The sequence below is a fragment of the Betta splendens genome, chromosome 2 (assembly GCF_900634795.4).
Source record: "Betta splendens chromosome 2, fBetSpl5.4, whole genome shotgun sequence".
NCBI classification, from domain to species: Eukaryota; Metazoa; Chordata; class Actinopteri; order Anabantiformes; family Osphronemidae; genus Betta; species Betta splendens.
In genome coordinates, this window is record NC_040882.2 from 6,772,551 (window position 1) to 6,793,261 (window position 20,711).

The window sequence follows — 20,711 nt, forward strand, 5'->3', positions numbered from 1 at the left end:
TAGCCTGGACGTAACTTCGGCTAGCTAGTATAGTTTAGCCAACAAATTCTCCACCGACGCCACAGAAATATTCTATTTAAACCTACTTAACTCCCCATTAATGGTGTTTACGACAGAACGGCAGTTTGAAGCGGAGCCTCAGCCCGCACACCTGCCGTTACAACCCGTTCAATCTCCCCCAACGGGAGGGAGTCGGAGCTGGCGGCCATGATGGCTTCGACTTCAGGCTTCTCTCCAGTATTTTCGTGCACCGAACCAGAGTCAGATGTAGGCGAAGCTATGCGTACTGTTTGACGTGTTTGAGTCCGCGTGACTGATCTAGGATAATAGGGGGTGGTCTACCTAAATATTCAGTTTTACCCCCGGCGATCAATTAACATTTACATTTAACATTTACTTTAAGATTTAAGATTTAACATTTAACCGTTAACATTTACATTTAAGATTTAAGATTGTGGAGTTTGCACGTTCTCCCTGTGTTTGCGTGGGTTTTCTGGGTTCTCCGGGATTCCTTGCATTGGCTTCTCTCCATTGCCCCACACACCATTGCCCGTAGGTGTGTGCGTGAATGGTTGTCTGTCTCTTTGTTGCCCTGCGATGGACTAGCGACCTGTCCAGGGTGTACCCTGCCTCTCGCCCATAGCCAGCTGGGACAGGCTCCAGCACCCCCGCGACCCCGCATATGGGATGCCGCGGTTTGGAAAATGAATGGATTTAGATTTAACATTTAACATTTAACATTTACATTTACATTTAACATTTACATTTATTTTTAACATTTACATTTAGACTTTTGCATATTTAACTAAATGAGAAAACATGTTGTGTCATTTAGTTAAATGTGAGAAAACTAGTTATAGGTGCTCCTTCTACATTCGGCACCCCATAGGCATGTGCTCAGTAATAAACGAGCACTGGCTTTATCAAGACACTCAGTTGAGTGTCTCAACATTGATGAGCAGAGCTCCTCAGCCCTTTGATTTCAGCTGCTTCTATAACTACAACAGGAGAAACATTTATCCAGCGTCAGATTGATTCTAGTTCAGCTCCAAACACTGTTTACATAGATCCTGCAGTGACAGAGAAGCCAAGGAACCGGCTCACCTGTCTCAGTTTAACCGTTTGCACGCTTTTACTTCCTCCAGGGTCAGGTTCCAGTGGACCCCGGAGGCCGACGCCGCCTTCCATTGACTCAAACAGAGCATCACCTCAGCGCCCATCCTGTGGATGCTGGAACCCTCCTGTCATTTCGTGGTGGAGGTGGACGCCTCCCAGTCCGGTGTGGGCCCGGTGGTGTCTCAGCGGGACCCGGAGGACGGCAAGTTGCACCCATGTGCGTTTATGTCCTTGACCGTGAGTTATTAGCCGTCAAAACGGCCCTGGAGGAGTGGTGGCACTGATTGGAGGGGGCAGAACCGCCGTTTATGGTCTACACCAACCATAAGAATGCCAGGCCCGATGGTCACTGTTTTTTGCCTGCTTCAACTTTCATCTCTCCTACCATGGTTTTATGTTCCTTCCAGGAACATAAAACCAGACGCCCTGTCCAGACTACATGACACAGAGGAAGACGTGACGGAACCAGCACCTATCCTTCCACCCGGCTGCGTGGGTGGCGCAGCGACCTGGGCAAACGAGACCCGGGCGAAGGCTGCCATCCAGGGTCAGCCAAGGCTCCCTGCTTGTCCTCCTAATCGCCTGTTCGTCCCTCCCGGTCTGCGTTGAGAGGTCATTCATTGGGCGCATACCTCTCCCTTCAGCGGCCATCCAGGGAGCGGGGGAACAACCTTCGTAGTAGGTAGTCGGTTCTGGTGGCCTGGGTTTAAGCGAGACGTGCAGGAGTACGTGGCGGCGTGTCCCCTGTGTGCCGTCCACAAGCCATCTTAACAGCCTCCAGCGGGTCTGCTTTGTCCACTTCCATTTTCCCTTCATCCTGGTCACATATCGACCTGGACTTTGTAACTGGTCTTCCGCCTTCCTGGGGACACGCGGTAGTCATGACAGTGGTTGATTGTTTCTCACGGCTAGCTCACTTTGTGCCCATGTCCAAACTCTCCAACGCCAGGCAGACGGCCCAGGCCGTATTGGACCACGTCTTTAGGCTCCATGGGTTCCTGCTAGACTTGGTGTCTGATCGAGGCTCCCAGTTTGTCTCACACTTCTGGCAGGAATTCTGTGCCTTGCTGGGGGCCACTGTGAGCCTTTCGCCAATGGCCAGACCGAGAGGGTCAACCAACAGCTGAAGACGGGCCTCCGGCTGCTCTCGTCCAGAAACCCCTCCACTTGGGCACAACAACTTATATGGGTAGAGTATGCGCACAACACCCTACCGTGTGCTACCACCGGACTAACACCCTTCCAGTGTGCCTACAGGTTCCAGCCACCGCTATTTCCAGATCGGGAACGGGAGGTGCCAGGTACAAGGGGGCAGCAGACCGCAAGCGATCTCCTGAGCCAGAGTATGCCGTGGGCGATTGGGTGTGGCTGTCCACCAAGGACCTTTAGCTGAGGACGGAGTCACGTAAGTTGGCACAAAGATTCGTTGGGCCATTTACCATCTCGAAGATCGTTAATCCTGTGTCTGTCAGACTCGCTCTACCTAGATCTATGAAGGTTCATCCCACATCAGCTGTATAAAGCCGGTCAGCTCCAGTCCACTAGTCCCTCCGGCGCCTCCTCAGCCTCCTCCCTGGGTCATCGACGGTGGACCTGCTTACACAGTCAGGGCCCTCCTGGCTTGTTGACAACGGGGCCGTCAGTACCTCGTGGACTGGTAAGGTTACAGTCCGGAGGAACGTTCATGGGTTCCGGCCAGGGACATTCTGTACGCGAGCCTCATTGCAGAGTTCCACCGGGCTCATCCTGACCTTCCCAGCCCCTCTAAAAGCTGATGTGGCGCTCTTGGATCTTTTTGTTGCTCACCAATGTCATGTGCTAGCTTTACTTCCAGTCATTTGAACAGCTGTATGCAATAGACAATCAGTTTAGGTATTTAAACACCAGTACTCACCTCAGACCTCAGATTGTAGTAATGTATTTCCTCTTTCCAGCAATTCCTGTAAGTAGACCTAGTTGCCAGACCTTGCCTGTTCGTGAACCTTGTCTCAGCCTAGCCCTTTTGTACCGTCGCCGTGTTTATCCTGGTTCTGACCTAGCCTGTTTTTTGTCTACTGATCTTGCCTCCTTCCGTTTACCATCACGCTTGTTTTCTGGTGTAAACACTGTTTTCCTGGAAACCTGTTATTGCATTAAAACCTGATCAAACCTACCTCTTGGCTTCCTGAGTCGTGCATGTGGGTCCGATTCATCCGACCGCCTGACAATTACCACTGACTGTGAGCTCAGAACCAGAACCAGGACAAATTACAACCAAGACCCAGACCCTGAACAGCATCAGCTCTTCACATCTGCTTCTAGTCAGTGTTTGTTTGACAGAAGTGGATCATGTCTCTTCTTCCTCTACATTACTATAAAAACTCAGCAACAGTAATTTTGTTAAACACTCACCTCCGCAACTTTTCTTCTTGGTGTTTAATTAACGTTTCCTTTTTCTGCTTTGTTCTCTCTAAATGGCGTCTAAACTGTCTGAGCACCTTCGGTCTTTGCTCCTGTACCTGGATCAAGTGATCACTGGGGCTCTGTCTTCTCTCTGTTTACAGGAAATCAGGTGAGTTTAGAGGAACTAATTCTTAAAGTCTGACGCAGCACATGAACAGGGAACATTCCATAAAACCTGTTAAAGTGGTTTTGTGTCTCCAGCGGCTTGTTTCAGTGTGTAGCTAGTAGTAGTAAGTATCGTGCTGTACTCCAGCTGATCTGATTCAGCCTAATGAGCTGTGATTCATACTGTACGTTGTGAGCAGTAACAAAGTCCTCTGTCTCTGCTTGTTACAACTAAAGGTCTGTCAGTAATCGCTTTCTCTTTCATTCTCTATTTATTCTTTAATGTGATTTTTATTCTTTAAGGCTCTGAGTCTTTTGTCTTGTACCCGTGTCATAAACGGTGAGGAGCGAGACCAGAGTCACACTGCTGTGTACAGGTGAGCAGAGCTACACCATCATCATGCATACACACATCTCCGTTAATCATCTCGCTGTCGTCTGCTCGTTTCCACGGTAACAGCCGCCTGCAACGCAGCAGTATAGCTGCTGTTGTATGGACGCCTGGAGCTGATGAGTGTGTTTAATGCACAGAACCAACATGAATGCAGTCAAACCAGCACCTTCGTGTTCTGACAGCATGTCATCTGTCAGCATGTCGTACATTAATCTTGCATAGCCAAAAGGTACTTTATTACAGCTTTTTATTATCCTCTTATGTGATGTTTTGCTTGTTCACAATATTTAAGGTGTCTGTAGTGGACCCGTAACAATCAGTGTCATTATTACGCTGTTCTGGTTCTTATTATTTTGGTAGCAGTTCTTTACTTCAGCCTGTCCCACAGCTATGGAGCTAAATTGGGGCCATATGTTTTGAAAGCTAAATAAAACGATTTCAAATTGAAAGCTCAAATGCTCATGAAAAAGTTTTTCAATTTAAATATAGTTTCAGGGTCCCTTGTACGTTCTAACAGTTTGATTTCCCAACCAGATTAAAAGTTTGGAAAGTAAGTCCAGTACAGTACTTTCGCATTGTAATGAGAGACTCTGACGGTACGCACGTTAGACGCCAGACGCGCGACATAAGAAAGTAAAACTCTTATTTTGAAACAGAGTTTCATACAGAGAGACGACAGGAGACAGGTGTAGTTCCAAAAAGTGACTGTCTGCCAGAAATCGATTTCCGCGCGCGCGAAACTTGGAACTTGGTACCTCCACATTCTAATGACACACACTACATGCTTTTGTTTTTATTTTCATTTTTCAGAGGACGCTCTGACCCAACACTCAGCCTTACAGGAAGCACTGCTTCCCTGTGGCTCACACAGACATGATGTAGGTTTGATCAGAGGATGTGAACCAGTGGTCATCACACTTAAATCTGACCACAGACCATGTAAACAACAACACCCTCTTAAAGACATAGATGGCGTTACTGCAGACACCACTAAGCTACTGAAACATTGGATGCTACAGGCCAGGCAAGAGAGCCTGTCTAAATTACAGTTTATTCAGACAAAGGTTATTTTCTGGGTCATTGTAATTACAGCTGATGGCAAATCCATCTCACCCAACAGAGTTGAAGCAATTTGAAACCTGGCTAAACCGTGCACGTATAAACAGCTTATCTTTTCTAGGTTTTTGTTCTTATTGTAGGAACTTCATTCCTAACTTTACCTTCTCTGAGGCCCCACTCTGGGTTCTGATGCAGACGTCTTCATCGTCCACTTCTTGTCTTACGTGGACGTCAGAGGCTGAACAACGTTCACTGACCTCATGCTTGCTCTTCAGTCGACTCCTACTTTGGGTTTTCCTGATCTGACCCTACGCAACCTTTCACTCAAACAGTGGATGAGAAATCAGGTTTTACGACTTCTGTTCTTTTGTCCTCATACTGTGTCTTTGATTCTTTTGGAATAGATCACATCTTTCCACAGCCCGACGGCTTAGATGCAACACCACCTTGCTCAACATGCTGAACATTATTATCAAGAGGTCGTCTTGAAGTCTGGCTCTTTGCTAAGACACTACTCTGCTCAGGCTGCAGAGTTGATCGTATTGACTGAAGCTGGTAAAGTAGCAGAAGGAGAGTGTGTTACCATCTACACAGACTCCACAGACGCTCTGTGGAAGCATAGGAAACTTTTGAAGTCTAATTGCAAACCTAATTTACATCATGATAAGGTTGCTGCTTTGCTGGACGTAGTTCTGCTACCTACAGCTAATGCTGTTTGGAACTTTCCGACTCACACCATCAGTGAAGACTTTGTTTGTGGCGACATGCAGCTGCAGACGCTGCTGCGAAGGTCACTGCCCAACGACCCCTCCCTCTCCTGATCCTCGTTCCCTCTCCTCATTCTCTTTTCCTCTCCAACTCTCTCTACCCTCTCCTTCCTCATCTCTCCCTGTGCTTTAAACATTTTTTACCTCACAGGAACGCAGACTCTGGCTGACGAATAGTTCCACCTGTAGCCATGGAGTCTGGTTTGGGCCTGATGACAGCCGTGCCGCCCAAACACTTTTTCCCCATAATTCAGATTTCCCAACAGGTGAAAACAGGCGACAGGACCATTACACCATCCAACCAGGGCACTGGGCGATCGTTAAGGAGTTCAGGAGGAAGCATTGGGACTCCAAACGGTGGCAAGGTCCCTTCCAAGTCCATCTGACGACCCACACAGCTGTGAAGATCGCAGAAAGAGCGACTTGGATCCACTCCATCTACTCCAGGAAGGTCCCGGATCCAACAGACGACCCTCCATCCACATCCCACAGAGAAAACCACCACTAACTAAAAGAACTGAGAAGAACGACCCTCGCTGTGCTCACACACGCACTGAGGCGAGGCTGCGTTGACCGTTCAGCTAAAGGTGTGAGCCAAGCGCCGCCTGAAGCTGCGCCGGTGAATCACACTATCAGACCATACATCTACACACACGCTCCTGAGAAAACACACACACCAGCAGCCTTGAGTTGCCGACGCTGGACGACGTGTAGACTCTTCACATCACGGGAGTGACAGTGACTCAGACGACATTGGGAGGAAACCTGGCGGTGATAACAAATCCCAAGTGTCTCTGTGATCAGCTGATCACAACCTGAAGAAACCCAACGAACTGGGAATACATCAACACACAGGTTGGAAACAATCTAACGCTACTGTTCAACAGGACGAAGCAGATTGTCAATTGTAACCATGCTTTGTTAGACTTCATTTTATGTTACTGTGATTATTGCCTTTATCATATGATGTTTCCTTATAACTTTACACACTATTTTTCACAATTACTTTATTCACTGCTACAATTAGTTTCCTTATAACTTTACACACTATTTTTCACAATTACTTTATTCACTGCTACAATTAGTTTTTATCCTTCATCTACAGACAATAGACAACACAAGCGGAAATATGCATCATCATTCTGGTTAAATCCCAGATTCTCGTATTCATTCTAGACCCAAATGTACAATTAAAGATCTGAAAGTTATCCCACTGGTTAGAGGTCTCATCATGCGTGCGACCTCAGCAACACACACACAATGCACTATGTTCAGAAACCCCGACTCTAATTCACTTAATGACTTTGACGATGGTCTTACACTATCTGATCACAAAATATAATCTGATACAAATATGATTATTGACTTATTTTCTTCACATGCCAATACAGAGGTTATTCTTGTATAACTACCCACCAAAACAGCTCCCAACCTTTTATCCCTAAGTTACTTGCATTTTATGTGAAGATATATTTTTGAATCTTGATGAGTTAATACACTTACTGTTTCATTTGTAAGGGCCGTTATTATTTCAAAATGCAATGTTTGACAATTTTTATTATTATTGTTTGATTAATGTGTAATCAAAAGGGGGGAATGTAATGGAAAAATTTTGCCTTAGTGCTATTTCTTATCCAACACAGTCGACATGTGCTGGTTAGGTGCAATACTGAACTGAACATTCTTACACAAACAACTAATCTTTTGTTCCCTGTCGTACATCAAGCCTAAACATCTGATGTTCCATTTGACTGACTAATAATTTATGATATATGTTTGTCTTTTACACCCGGACTCTGGCTCCATCCTATCTGACTCCCCACCAGACCCAAGGCTGTTAAAGCGAATGCATCTTGTCTTGGAAGCTCGGTGTTCCTTCCTTTGGATAACAAGACATGATGATGCAGAAGTGAGAAAGCAAACATTCTCACTCACAGCGAGATAAGGTGGCGCAAACAATTCCATTGCTGCAGAGAGACATTCCACCAGAGCCAGAGAAAGGGGTTAAAAGGCAGAAGCAACTTGAGGATCGTGGGCTCTTTGCATCACACCTTCGTGGTGTGTGCACTGATCTCCCAGCTGGTTTTTGGTTTGTTGATGTGCACGATCAACATCCATGCTTTTTATTTGCTTTCCCAATTATTTTTATTTTCTTTATTATTTCAATAAATCGCACAAAAGGACAACTCTCTCATCTGCTTCTTTATGGAAAATTTCCACCACAGTCAGTCAAATGGAACATCAGATGTTTAGACTTGTACGGCAGGGCACAAGAGATTACTGTAGATGTTTGTATAAGAATGTTCAGTATTGCACCTAACCAGCACATGACGAGTGTGTTGGATAAGAAATAGCACAAAGGCAAAATTTTTCCATTACAACTCTGCACTGGTTGCTCTTAGTGACAGCAGCAGTTTGAAGCAGGAAGAAGCATGTTATCTGTCCATGACGATGCCGTGTAAATGTTGTGTTAATGTCTTGTCACATTAAGTAAATGTAGTTGTACAAGAAACAACCGCAGTTTGAACATCGCTCGTGTTGTAGTTACATGAGTTAAAAGAGGAAGTGAGTCTGCTCCTGAACTGCTACGCTCTGCTTTCCAACCAACAAATAAAGAATCAAATGTGAAACCTCTGTTTTTTGTCTTTGGAGCCATGATTGAGTTTAACAAGCATCAACTATAAAAATATTATCAAACACTTGTTTATTTCACTGTGAAATCAACTAAATAATTATTTAATGGGATTCTCTCCCACGGCCGCTTAAACAAAATGTCTACATACAGAACGCATTAAACATCAACAACATCAATGTCAGGGTGCGGCAATGAACGGACCCACATGCACAGCGACGAGACGTGAGGCGAGGCGATGCGAGAAAATGGTATTTAATTCCAGAACTCAGGTCACAACGGTCCGGGGTCATACACAGGTAACAGTAGATAATCCAGACAGACGTGGCAGGCAGGGATAAGGCAGGCTCAGAGTAAACGAACAAACAGGATACACGGGTTACAGCGGGGCTAGGTCAGCGAACGGGACTACGACAGGAGCACACAAAACACGGCCGGACAGGATCAACGAACTGGAACAACGATAACACACAAACAACGATCTGGCGGGGAACTGAGGACAAAGGTGGTGGTTAAATACAAAGTGAACTAATAGCAAATGAAGTGCAGGTGTGGATAATGCGGACCGGTGCTAACAGGGAACAGCTGTGATGTGACATAGCCGGAAGTCTTTTCAACATAAAGGCGGATCTAAAACCGGGACGTAACAACTGAACAGGAAGTATTACAAAATAAAACAGGAAACAACAAGAAACAAAACCCAGATCGTGACAGTACCCCCCTCCCAAGGGCGGATTCCAGACGACCAAAAAAACAAAACAACCCAAACCCGAGCAGGGCGGGCGGAGGGAGGACTGGCGGAGGGACAGAACCAAAAACAACCCTCACAGGACACAGACAGGGCGGGCGGAGGGCGGACCGGGGGAGGGCAAAACGGGAACCCCCATCAAACAGAATTCACGCCCGAACACAGACCGACCAGAAAAACAAAGAACAAGTCTCATCATCAAGAGAACCCAACCTGAATGTCCACAAAACAAGAACAAAAGTCCCCAACCAGGAAAACAACAGAGTCCAGGGAGTCCCTCACAGAGGGTGGGGACGCGGCGAGATCCTGCTCAACCGCCGCTGAGGCAGGAGAGTCCACCACGACGGCTGGCGAGGTCCGGGAGAGCAGAGCTGAGCCCAGCCCCCTCCCCGACGGAGATGCTCCGGGGATCCCAGTATCGCGGCGGACGACGACGGCAGAGACCGCGCCATCGTCGCGGCAGGAGGGGACGTACCGCAGGCGAACGGCCGTGGCGGTGGCGGAGTCGAGGCGGACGGCGCCGGAGGAGGCAGCGCCATCCAATCACCAGGAGAAGCCGAGGGCGAGGCCACCAGTCCGGCAGCCGAGACCAGGACGAGGCAGGAACCGGAGACGAAGACAGACGTGGGGACGAGGCAGGAACCAATGCAGGTGCGGCCGGGGCCGAGCCGCCAGGAACCGATGCAGGTGCGGCCGGAGCCGAGCCGCCAGGAACCGATGCAGGTGCGGCCGGAGCCGCGACCGGAACGACACCCTCCTGGAGGTGGGCAGGAACTATGACGGGCGCGACACCCTCCTGGAGGTCCGCCGGGCCTGCGACGGGCGCGACCCCCTCCTGGAGGTCCGCCGGGCCTGCGACGGGCGCGACCCCCTCCTGGAGGTCCGCCGGGACTGCGACGGGCGCGACCCCCTCCTGGAGGTCCGCCGGGACTGCGACGGGCGCGACCCCCTCCTGGGGGTCCGCCGGAACTGCGGCTGGCGCGACCCCCTCCTGGAGGTCCGCCGGAACTGCGGCTGGCGCGACCCCCTCCTGGAGGTGCGCGGGGACTGCGGCTGGCGCGGCCTCCTCCTGGAGGTGCGCGGGGACTGCGGCTGGCGCGACCTCCTCCTGGAGGTGCGCGGGGACTGCGGCTGGCGCGACCTCCTCCTGGAGGTGCGCGGGGACTGCAGCTGGCGCGACCTCCTCCTGGAGGTGCGCGGGGACTGCAGCTGGCGCGACCTCCTCCGGGAGGTGCGCGGGGACTGCAGCTGGCGCGACCTCCTCCTGGAGGTGCGCGGGGACTGCAGCTGGCGCGACCTCCTCCTGGAGGTGCGCGGGCGCTGCGGCTCCGAGGGTGACAGGAACTGGAACGGCCGCAACATGGCCGACAGGGACAGGAACAGGGACTGGAACGGCCGCAACATGGCCGACAGGGACAGGAACAGGGACTGGAACGGCTGCAACATGGCCGACAGGGACTGGAACGGCAACTACTTGGCCGACAGGGACTGGAACGGCATCTACTTGGCCGACAGGGACTGGAACGGCACCTACTTGGCCGACAGGGACTGGAACGGCACCTACTTGGCCGACAGGGACTGGAACGGCACCTACTTGGCCGACAGGGACTGGAACGGCACCTACTTGGCCGACAGGGACTGGAACGGCACCTACTTGGCCGACAGGGACTGGAACGGCACCTACTTGGCCGACAGGGACTGGAACGGCACCTACTTGGCCGACAGGGACTGGAACGGCACCTACTTGGCCGACAGGGACTGGAACGGCACCTACTTGGCCGACAGGGACTGGAACGGCACCTACTTGGCCGACAGGGACTGGAACGGCACCTACTTGGCCGACAGGGACTGGAACGGCACCTACTTGGCCGACAGGGACGGGGACGGCGTCCCCTCCGGAGCCGGCACGACTGCTTACAGCTGCCGAGCTCGACGGAGGAGACGTCGGGCCTGATCGGGTGTGCCTAGCACCCGTTCGACAGGTGGTGCCCTCTGGTTGGGACACGACCTGCGCGTGACTGGACTGAACTGGGACAGGAACGTGACTGGACTGAACTGGAACCTGGACAGGAACGTGACTGGACTGAACTGGAACCTGGACAGGAACGTGACTCGACTGAACTGGAACCTGGACAGGAACGTGACTCGACTGAACTGGAACCTGGACAGGAACGTGACTCGACTGAACTGGAACCTGGACAGGAGCGTGACTCGACTGAACTGGAACCTGGACAGGAGCGTGACTCGACTGAACTGGGACCTGGGCAGGAGCGTGACTCGACTGAACTGGAACCTGGACAGGAACGTGACTCGACTGTACTGGAACCTGGACAGGAACGTGACTCGACTGGACTGGAACCTGGACAGGAACGTGACTCGACTGGACTGGAACCTGGACAGGAACGTGACTCGACTGGACTGGAACCTGGACAGGAACGTGACTCGACTGGACTGGAACCTGGACAGAACTCGACTGGACAGCTCGCGGCTGGACTGGAGACTGGACAGCTCGCGGCTGGACTGGAGACTGGACAGCTCGCGGCTGGACTGGAGACTGAACAGCTCGCGGCTGGACTGGAGACTGGACAGCTCGCGGCTGGACTGGAGACTGGACAGCTCGCGGCTGGACTGGAGACTGGACAGCTCGCGGCTGGACTGGAGACTGAACAGCTCGCGGCTGGACTGGAGACTGAACAGCTCGCGGCTGGACTGGAGACTGAACAGCTCGCGGCTGGACTGGAGACTGAACAGCTCGCGGCTGGACTGGAGACTGAACAGCTCGCGGCTGGACTGGAGACTGAACTGGGCTCGACTGGACTGGAGACTGAACTGGGCTCGACTGGACTGGAGACTGAACAGCTCGTGGCTGGACTGAAGACTGAACTGGGCTCGACTGGACTGGAGACTGAACTGGGCTCGGCTGGACTGGAGACTGAACTGGGCTCGGCTGGACTGGAGACTGAACAGCTCGTGGCTGGACTGGAGACTGAACTGGGCTCGACTGGACTGGAGACTGAACTGGGCTCGACTGGACTGGAGACTGAACTGGGCTCGACTGGACTGGAGACTGAACTGGGCTCGGCTGGACTGGAGACTGAACTGGGCTCGGCTGGACTGGAGACTGAACTGGGCTCGACTGGACTGGAGACTGAACTGGGCTCGGCTGGACTGGAGACTGAACAGAGCACGACTGGACTGGGACTGAACAGAGCACGACTGGGTTGGAGGCTGAGCTGGAGACGCGAACCGCCGGAGCGGCGGCCAGAGCGGAGGCGGAGCCGCGGCCAGCTGATGCGCGCCGTGCGCGTGTCAGGTTTCTCCGCATTAGCCAGAGTCTATCGAAAAACGCCTGCACTCCGGGGTACTCACGCCACCAGTATTCATCCTCCAGGATCTCGATGGCTAATTTGACTGCTCGGAGCTGGGCCGTAAGGCTGGGCGCTTCCGTGTATTCCCTGGCCAGCCTCTCGAGATCCCCGCGGAAGTCCTCCGGTAAGCCCGGTGGAATAAATTCCATCGCTCCGGTACGGGGTTAGACGCGGAGCCGATGAACAGAGGGAAAAAACGGGGAGAAACAAGGGACAAAAAACTCGTACAGACCTGGGTGCAGGTTGGCGCTGGCTGGGTCCAAGTTTGGCCAGATCGTTCTGTCAGGGTGCGGCAATGAACGGACCCACATGCACAGCGACGAGACGTGAGGCGAGGCGATGCGAGAAAATGGTATTTAATTCCAGAACTCAGGTCACAACGGTCCGGGGTCATACACAGGTAACAGTAGATAATCCAGACAGACGTGGCAGGCAGGGATAAGACAGGCTCAGAGTAAACGAACAAACAGGATACACGGGTTACAGCGGGGCTAGGTCAGCGAACGGGACTACGACAGGAGCACACAAAACACGGCCGGACAGGATCAACGAACTGGAACAACGATAACACACAAACAACGATCTGGCGGGGAACTGAGGACAAAGGTGGTGGTTAAATACAAAGTGAACTAATAGCAAATGAAGTGCAGGTGTGGATAATGCGGACCGGTGCTAACAGGGAACAGCTGTGATGTGACATAGCCGGAAGTCTTTTCAACATAAAGGCGGATCTAAAACCGGGACGTAACAACTGAACAGGAAGTATTACAAAATAAAACAGGAAACAACAAGAAACAAAACCCAGATCGTGACAATCAAACACATTCGTTCATCTGCAGCAGTTAAGTTAACTTTGAATTAACGCTGAGTCACCACTGTGACTCAATGTCAGAATAAATCCAGCTGCTTTATGGAGTTTTATTATGCTACATTGGAGCCAGCAGCAACGAGGACACAGGTTATACAGGAAAGATGCTTTATAAAAAAGAAGTCAGCAACAAGGACATAGATAAACAATCTGTCTGTGACCAAAACTTTTACTTCATATTACAACACTAGAGCATTAATGTGTGAAACCACTGTTTATAAAAAAAAATGCAAGTGAGGTAGTAAATTATAAGCATGAAAATACATCAACCCTGTCTCAGATATTGGCGTCATGGTGGTGTGCTGGGTAGCACTGTCGCCTCACAGCAAGAAGGTTCTGGGTTTGATTCCCGGAGGCGGCCCTGGTGCCTTTCTGTGTGGAGTTTGCACGTTCTCCCTGTGTTTGCGTGGGCTCTCTCTGGGTTCTCCGGCTTCCTCCCACAGTCCAAAGACGTGCATTAGGTTGATTGAAGTCTCTCAAGCCCGTAGGTGTGTGTGAATGGTTATCTGTGTCTGTGTTGCCATGCGATGGACTGGCGACCCGTCCAGGGTGTACCCTGCCTCTCGCCCATAGCCAGCTGGGTTAGGCTCCAGCACCCCCGTGACCCACATATGGGATTCAGCGGCTTGGAGAATGGATGGATGTCTCAGATATCTAACGTCTGCACCACACACTTCATTTCCCACATGATCCTGGTGGACTGGCACAGAGCAGCTGGTCTCAGATCAGTTCACACTAAGAGTCGTCTCCACTGGTTCTGGTTCCTCAGTCAGTTGTGGATGAAGCTCTGCTCCCAGTAACATGGACCAGTCAGAACCTCCACACTGGAGGTTGCTGCTTCTACATCTGGATCATCTCCAGCTGCAGAGAGAATGAGAGCAGAGAGCAGATCAGTGAGTGTCTACAGAGACTCCCTTCATCATCTGTCACATCCAGGACAAAGAGCAGCAGGACTTCAGTGTCATGGTTCCAGCATCAGACCCAGTATTCATGTTCATTTCAGGTTTTATTTGGCTACTTCCTGCTTAGTTCCTATTTTCAGCTTCAATCTACTTGTTCTTTACTTTCAGTCATGTGACTTTAGCAGCTGTGTCTCATTCAGTCAATAGAGTTTCTATTTAGTTACCAGTACTCACCTGATTCCTCTGCCAGTTTGTTCGTTCTGTTACTGAGTTTTTGTCAGCCAGCATTCCTGCATTTCAGTAAGTCTTACCAGTTTATTCTCGGGCCTGTTTTGTGACCTTGCCTTGTGCACAGTCCTTGTCGGTACTTCAGCCTGTGTACAGATGTGCTGTTTTTTTTACCACTGCCTGTCTGACCTTGAGTTGTGCCTGCCGTTCTGGATCTGTCAGCCTTAAAAACGAACATTAATTCTAGTCCTGTCTCGTGCTGTGCATGTGGGTCCTACATCTGCTCGTTACCGCTAAGTGAGTGACAAGTAGAGCAGCTTCCTTTCAGCTCATCTTAACGTCTTGGACTGAAGCATCAAATCTGCTGACTCTGCACATTTCCCTCCAGTCCACAGTGAAACAAACTGCTGAGTCATGGCTTTAGAGACGACTTCCTGTTGGTCCATCACAGACAGAGTCGCTGTGTGGTGACCAACATCTTCTCTGCTTTGAAACATCAGCTGACACAGAAACATGAGAAGCTTTGGAGCAAAATAATGACAGAAGGACACAGACACAGATGTGATGACTGGACTTCAGCAGAGGTTCTGCTCTGGACCAGCACCACATGGTTACTACATGGAACCATGGTTCTATCAGCCAGACTGATCTCAGAGCTGTGACACACATGAACCTGATCAGTAGTTAGTGTTGATGCTACGACACTTTGATGAGTGACTGGAGCTTTACAGGAAACACTGGATCTCTGCTGTGACACTAACTGAGTTTAGTCCAATACTGCTGAAAGCAGCACAGACTGACTCCAACCTCTACTGACCTCAGAGTCTGCAGTCCATAGTCTGGACTGTGCTCCAGGACACGAAGAACCTTCACTGATGAATCCTGCAGGCTGTTGTATTTCAGGTCCAGTTGTGTCAGATGTGACGGGTTGGACTTCAGAGCTGAGACCAGAGAATCACAGCTGATCTCTGACAAACTGCAGCGACTCAATCTGAATAAAGAATCAAAGATGTGGATACAAGCATTAACAATGAGTCAGATTTGTCCTGATCACTGATGTTTAGTCTAAAATGAGCAGTGACTTTGTGCTTGTGTTGTTGTGTCGTCATGATCTCAGCTTCTACACATCATCCACATGTCAGCACAACATTCATACACCTGTTGATGTCAGCACTGATTCACAAGCTGCTGTTGACCTCAGTCACATCTGGAATCAGTAGAGAAGCTGATGGACTGAAACTTGATTGAAATATTAGTTGTGATGATTTTCTCTGATTCTTGTGATAAAGTGATTCATCGAAACCAACCAACACTGGACATTTTCTGCAGCTGTTTCACAAACATCAGTGAGATAAACTTGTGAAGCTTTAATCTCAGTCAACAAACACTTTGATGAGAACTCACTGAAATGAAGTGAAACTGCAGAAGAAGAATGTGATGAATGAGTTTCCAACCAGGATGGACCTGACTGGTTCCACTGGGAACAAACACACTCACAGACTGGCTCCTGTTTGGTGCCACCTTGTGTTTCTGTGCAGTGGTTGGGTTCTGATGAACTGGACTTTGTGTTGATGTGAACTGACTGTGTGGTGTTCACAGCTGGAAGAACCTGGGTTCAGCAGGAGCCTTTCTGTGTGGGCGTTTCATGTTTTTCCTGTGTCTGTGTGGGTTCTGTTCTGGTTCTGCAGCTTCCTGCCACAGTCCAAAGACCTGAAGTTCTGCTGCTTAGCTGCTGACTCTGTGTGTTGGACCTGTGATGGACTGGTGACCGGTCCAGACTGGACCCTGCCTCCTGCTGAGTGACAGCTGGGATCAGCTCCAGAACCACGCAGACCCAAACAGGACAAGTTGATGGGATGATGGATGCATAGATGCAGAGGGAAGCACTGTGAAAACCACGACTGGACTTTTGGACTTGGACCAGTTCAATTTGTTTAATTAGTCTGTTTAAAAAAGAACTTTAGGATTTTTATCTCTAAGAAACAATGTGCGTTCAACATTTAAAGAATATTGTTTTATATTGTTGTTTGTGTTTTAATGTTTAGTAAGTGAAGAAAAAAACAACCATTAACTCTCAGGAGCGAAACCTCCTAGAACCTAGAACAGTAACAGTCAGTGAACTGACCTCAGAGTCTCCAGTCGACAGTGACGACTCTCCAGAAAACCACACAGATGCTTCACTCCTGAATCCTGCAGGTAGTTGTAGCTCAGGTCCAGTTGTGTCAGATGTGACGGGTTGGACTTCAGAGCTGAGACCAGAGAATCACAGCTGATCTCTGACAAACTGCAGCCACTCAATCTGAATAAAGAATCAAAGATGAAACAGTAGAAAACACAGTCAGTTTAAACCATTTGTAACAACTGCCCCTTCGCGCCACTTGAGGCGCTGTTTGTTTCCTCCCTTGTGTTGAAATCATTTCCTGTGTGTTGCCAGGTCTGATGAAGGATGTGGATCACTGGGCCTAATGGTATTTAAGTCTGGCCTTTTGTTTCATTCTTGCTGGTGTGTCGCGGGTCGTAAGCTTGAAGCTGCGTCCAGGTTACAATAAGTTAAAGAGGCGTTTTCTGTCATTTGATGTCCTGTCCTTTGTCACCTGTGAAGGTTTGTAGTCATCTCCAGTTGTATGGGGTGCCGAATGTAAAAGGAGCATCTACTGTATAAGGTCCGGTATAAGGTATAAGGTCTACTTTTCTCCACTTTCAAAACGAAATAAGAAAAAGGGAAACCGGGGGCGGGGCCAGTCGCCTGACTTTCAAAATAAAACACCCAAGAGCATTTGAAGCGCAACATCGGCAAATATGTGTAACTCTTGAAGGATTGCGGTCGTGTTTTGACACAATGAGACCCACATTGTTACCATTAATCAACGTAACAATTATTTATTTAGCCCGTCTCAGTGCTGACGCTAACTGTCGATTACGTTACGACACATTGCATTTGCTAAAGTAATGACAGGTCAGTCAGCTCGCCACCGTCGGGTCACTTACAGAATCACCTGCCACCAAAGCTAAGTTTTCGGGGCATCCTGCTTTATTAGGAGTGCAGCGATATCACAACCTCGTCGACACCTGATGAGGAAGAATTTAGCGCATCTGCGGTGTTCTGGTGATTTTGAGTTTATGATGAGACTGAAATCGCACCCTGATGATGGGCTGTAACGGCAGGTGTGCGGGCTGAGGCTCCGCTTCAAACTGTTGTCCTGTCGTAAACACCATTAATGGGGAGTTAAGTAGGTTTAAATAGAATATTTCTGTGGCGCCGGTGGAGAATTAGTTGGCTAACTATACTAGCTAGCCGAAGTTACGTCCAGGCTAAAAACAAGTTTCCAGATCAGATGTGGGCGGGGTTTGTGCTCACTGTTTGAGGTGTTTGAGTTCGCGTCTCTGATCTGAGACCAGCGCTGTTTGAGGGTAGGGGTGGAGTCTACTTGCCCATTCATGAATATTCAGTTTTACACTCGGCAAACATTTAACATTTACATTTACCATTTACATTTACCATTTACATTTACCATTTACATTTACCATTTACATTTACCATTTACATTTAACATTTACATTTAGACTTTTGCACATTTAACTAAATGTGAGAAAACATGTGTCATTTAGTTAAATGTGAGAAAACTAGTTATAGGTGCTCCTTTTACATTCAGCACCCCATATGAGACCAGTGCTGTTTGAGGGTAGGGGTGGAGTCTACTTGCACATTCATGAATATTCAGTTTACACTCGGCGAACATTTAACATTTACATTTAACATTTACATTTAACATTTAACGTTTAAAATTTAACATTTACATTTAACATTTAACATTTACATTTAGACTTTTGCACATTTAACTAAATGAGAGAAAACATGTTGTGTCATTTAGTTAAATGTGAGAAAACTAGTTATAGGTGCTACTTTTACATTCGGCACCCCATACAGTTGCAGTCTAGTATTTTCATGTTTCATGTTCAGGATTTAGTTGCCCGTTGTAACGGAGCGTATTTAGTTCAGCCTGTAGGAAACAGGGCTGTTTACATTAGTTCTCAGTCGTCCAGTGTCGTCCTTGTGTTTTCATGTGTAGAGTTTTTGTTGTTGGATCACGGAGCGTAATTATATAGAGTCATGAGTTTAGTCGTTACCTGCACAGCAGTGATTTTTACTTCTCACATTTTGTGCTGTGCAGTGAGTTTGTATAGTTTTCATGTGTTCATGTGTTATTGTTAATGCAGCAGGCGCTGAGTTTGTTTGTGCTTTTTTAATAACGTTCAGGGTTCTAAACAGAGCGTTTAGTAGTTGCAGCCGTGTGCACGTTGGCCGTAGTGCGTCACTCCCCGCTCAGTAGTGGCTGTGGTGGCTGAGCTCATTGACAGCAGTGATTCCCCATCGGTGCGGGCGAAGAGCAACGTTCATCACTCCAGAGCATCTCCTCTCTGTCCCCAGAACCCTGTCAAGACCCACCGGGTCAGAACCCACGTGGGGAGTTTGTGATCTCGACTGAAATGTTCCTGTCTAAACTCTGATAAACACCAGTGAACTTCAGGTTTCGTCACCAACAGAGAACAAGCTGCTGCTGACGGATCCCAGTCAGATGGATGTTCTCTGCTCTGGTTCTACATGGAACCTAGAACCTTCTGTAGCAACATGTCTGCAGCTTCATATTCATGCTCCTGTTTCCTGCTTGTGTCTCTACAAAGTGACATCATTGTCTGACAGGAAGCATCACACACAGGTTGAAGTGTCGCCTGTTGATGGAGACGAATCAGACGCCACTAAAGATCCTTCAAACATGTGGAGACATGATTTACTCTGAGTCTCTGTTGCTGTGTCACACTTAAAGTGTGACTTTGATAGAAAAGACGTCACAAACTTCTGTTCATGAGCTTCATAGAATCAAAGATGTGGATCAAAGCATTAATAATGAGTCAGATTTGTCCTGATCACTGATGTTTAGTCTAAAATGAGCAAAGTGACTTTGTGCTTGTGTTGTTGTGTCGTCATGATTTCAGCTTCTACACATCATCCACATGTCAGCACAACATTCATACACCTGTTGATGTCAGCACTGATTCACACGCTGCTGTTGACCTCAGTCACATCTGGAATCAGTAGAGAAGCTGATGGACTGAAACTTGATTGAAAATTAGTTGTGATGATTTTCTCTGATTCTCAGATAAAGTGATGAATTGAAACCAACCAACACTGGACATTTTCTGCAGCTGCTTCACAAACATCAGTGATAAATGCAAGTGTGCAACTTGTGAAGATTTCATATCAGTCAACAAACACTTTGATGAGAACTCACTGAAATGAAGTGAAACTGCAGAAGAAGAAGAATGTGATGAATGAGTTTCCACCCAGTATGGACCTGACTGGTTCCACTGGTAACAAACACACTCACTGACTGGCTCCTGTTTGGTGCCACCTTGTGTTTTTGTGCAGTGGTTCTGATGAACTGGACTTTGTGTTGATGTGAACTGACTGTGTGGTGTTCACAGCTGGAAGGACCTGGGTTCAGCAGGAGCCTTTCTGTGTGGGCTTCTCATGTTCTCCCTGTGTCTGTGTGGGTTCTGTTCTGGTTCTGCAGCTTCCTGCCACAGTCCAAAGACCTGAAGTTCTGCTGCTTAGCTGCTGACTCTGAGCTTCCATAGGTCTGATTGTCTGTCTCTGTGTGTTGGACCTGTGATGGACTGGTGACCGGTCCAGACTGGACCCTGCCTCCTGCTGAGTGACAGTTGGGATCAGCTCCAGAACCACGCAGACCCAAACTTGACAGGTTGTTGGGATGATGGATGCATAGATGCAGAGGAACCACTGTGAAAACCACGACTGGACTTTCGGACTTGGACGAGTTCTGGTTGTTTCATTAGTCTGTTATAAAAGAACTTTAGGATTTTTGGGGCCTAGGAAAAAATTTGGGTTCAAAATATAGAGAATACTGTTTTATATTGTTGTTTGTGTTTTAATTTTTGATATTCATTCAGTGGAAGCAAAGTGATCAAACTACAGTCAGGACCATGAATATTTGGACAGAGAAACATTTCTTCTAATTTTGTTTCTGTACATTACCACAGTGAATTTCTAATGAAACAACTC

General features: G+C 48.7%; 1 protein-coding gene and 1 long non-coding RNA gene across 9 annotated transcripts in view; one reads left to right on the plus strand and one right to left on the minus strand.

Annotated features, from left to right (window-relative positions):
* The window catches only part of LOC114867425 (NACHT, LRR and PYD domains-containing protein 12-like), a 95,834-nt gene that overhangs the window by 61,583 nt on the left and 13,540 nt on the right, over positions 1 to 20,711 (minus strand). For 7 of the 8 annotated variants that reach the window (XM_055504373.1, XM_055504366.1, XM_055504361.1 and 4 more), the window contains one exon: positions 16,755 to 16,928. In XM_055504373.1, coding sequence (XP_055360348.1) covers positions 16,755 to 16,928 — 174 coding nt within the window. Of the gene's footprint in view, positions 1 to 16,754; positions 16,929 to 18,869; positions 19,063 to 20,711 lie in introns of those variants that run through there. The other variant, XM_029170078.3, reaches the window with a different exon arrangement.
* The window catches only part of LOC129603403 (uncharacterized), an 81,118-nt gene that overhangs the window by 56,888 nt on the left and 3,519 nt on the right, over positions 1 to 20,711 (plus strand). The gene's annotated exons all lie outside the window — the stretch shown is intronic.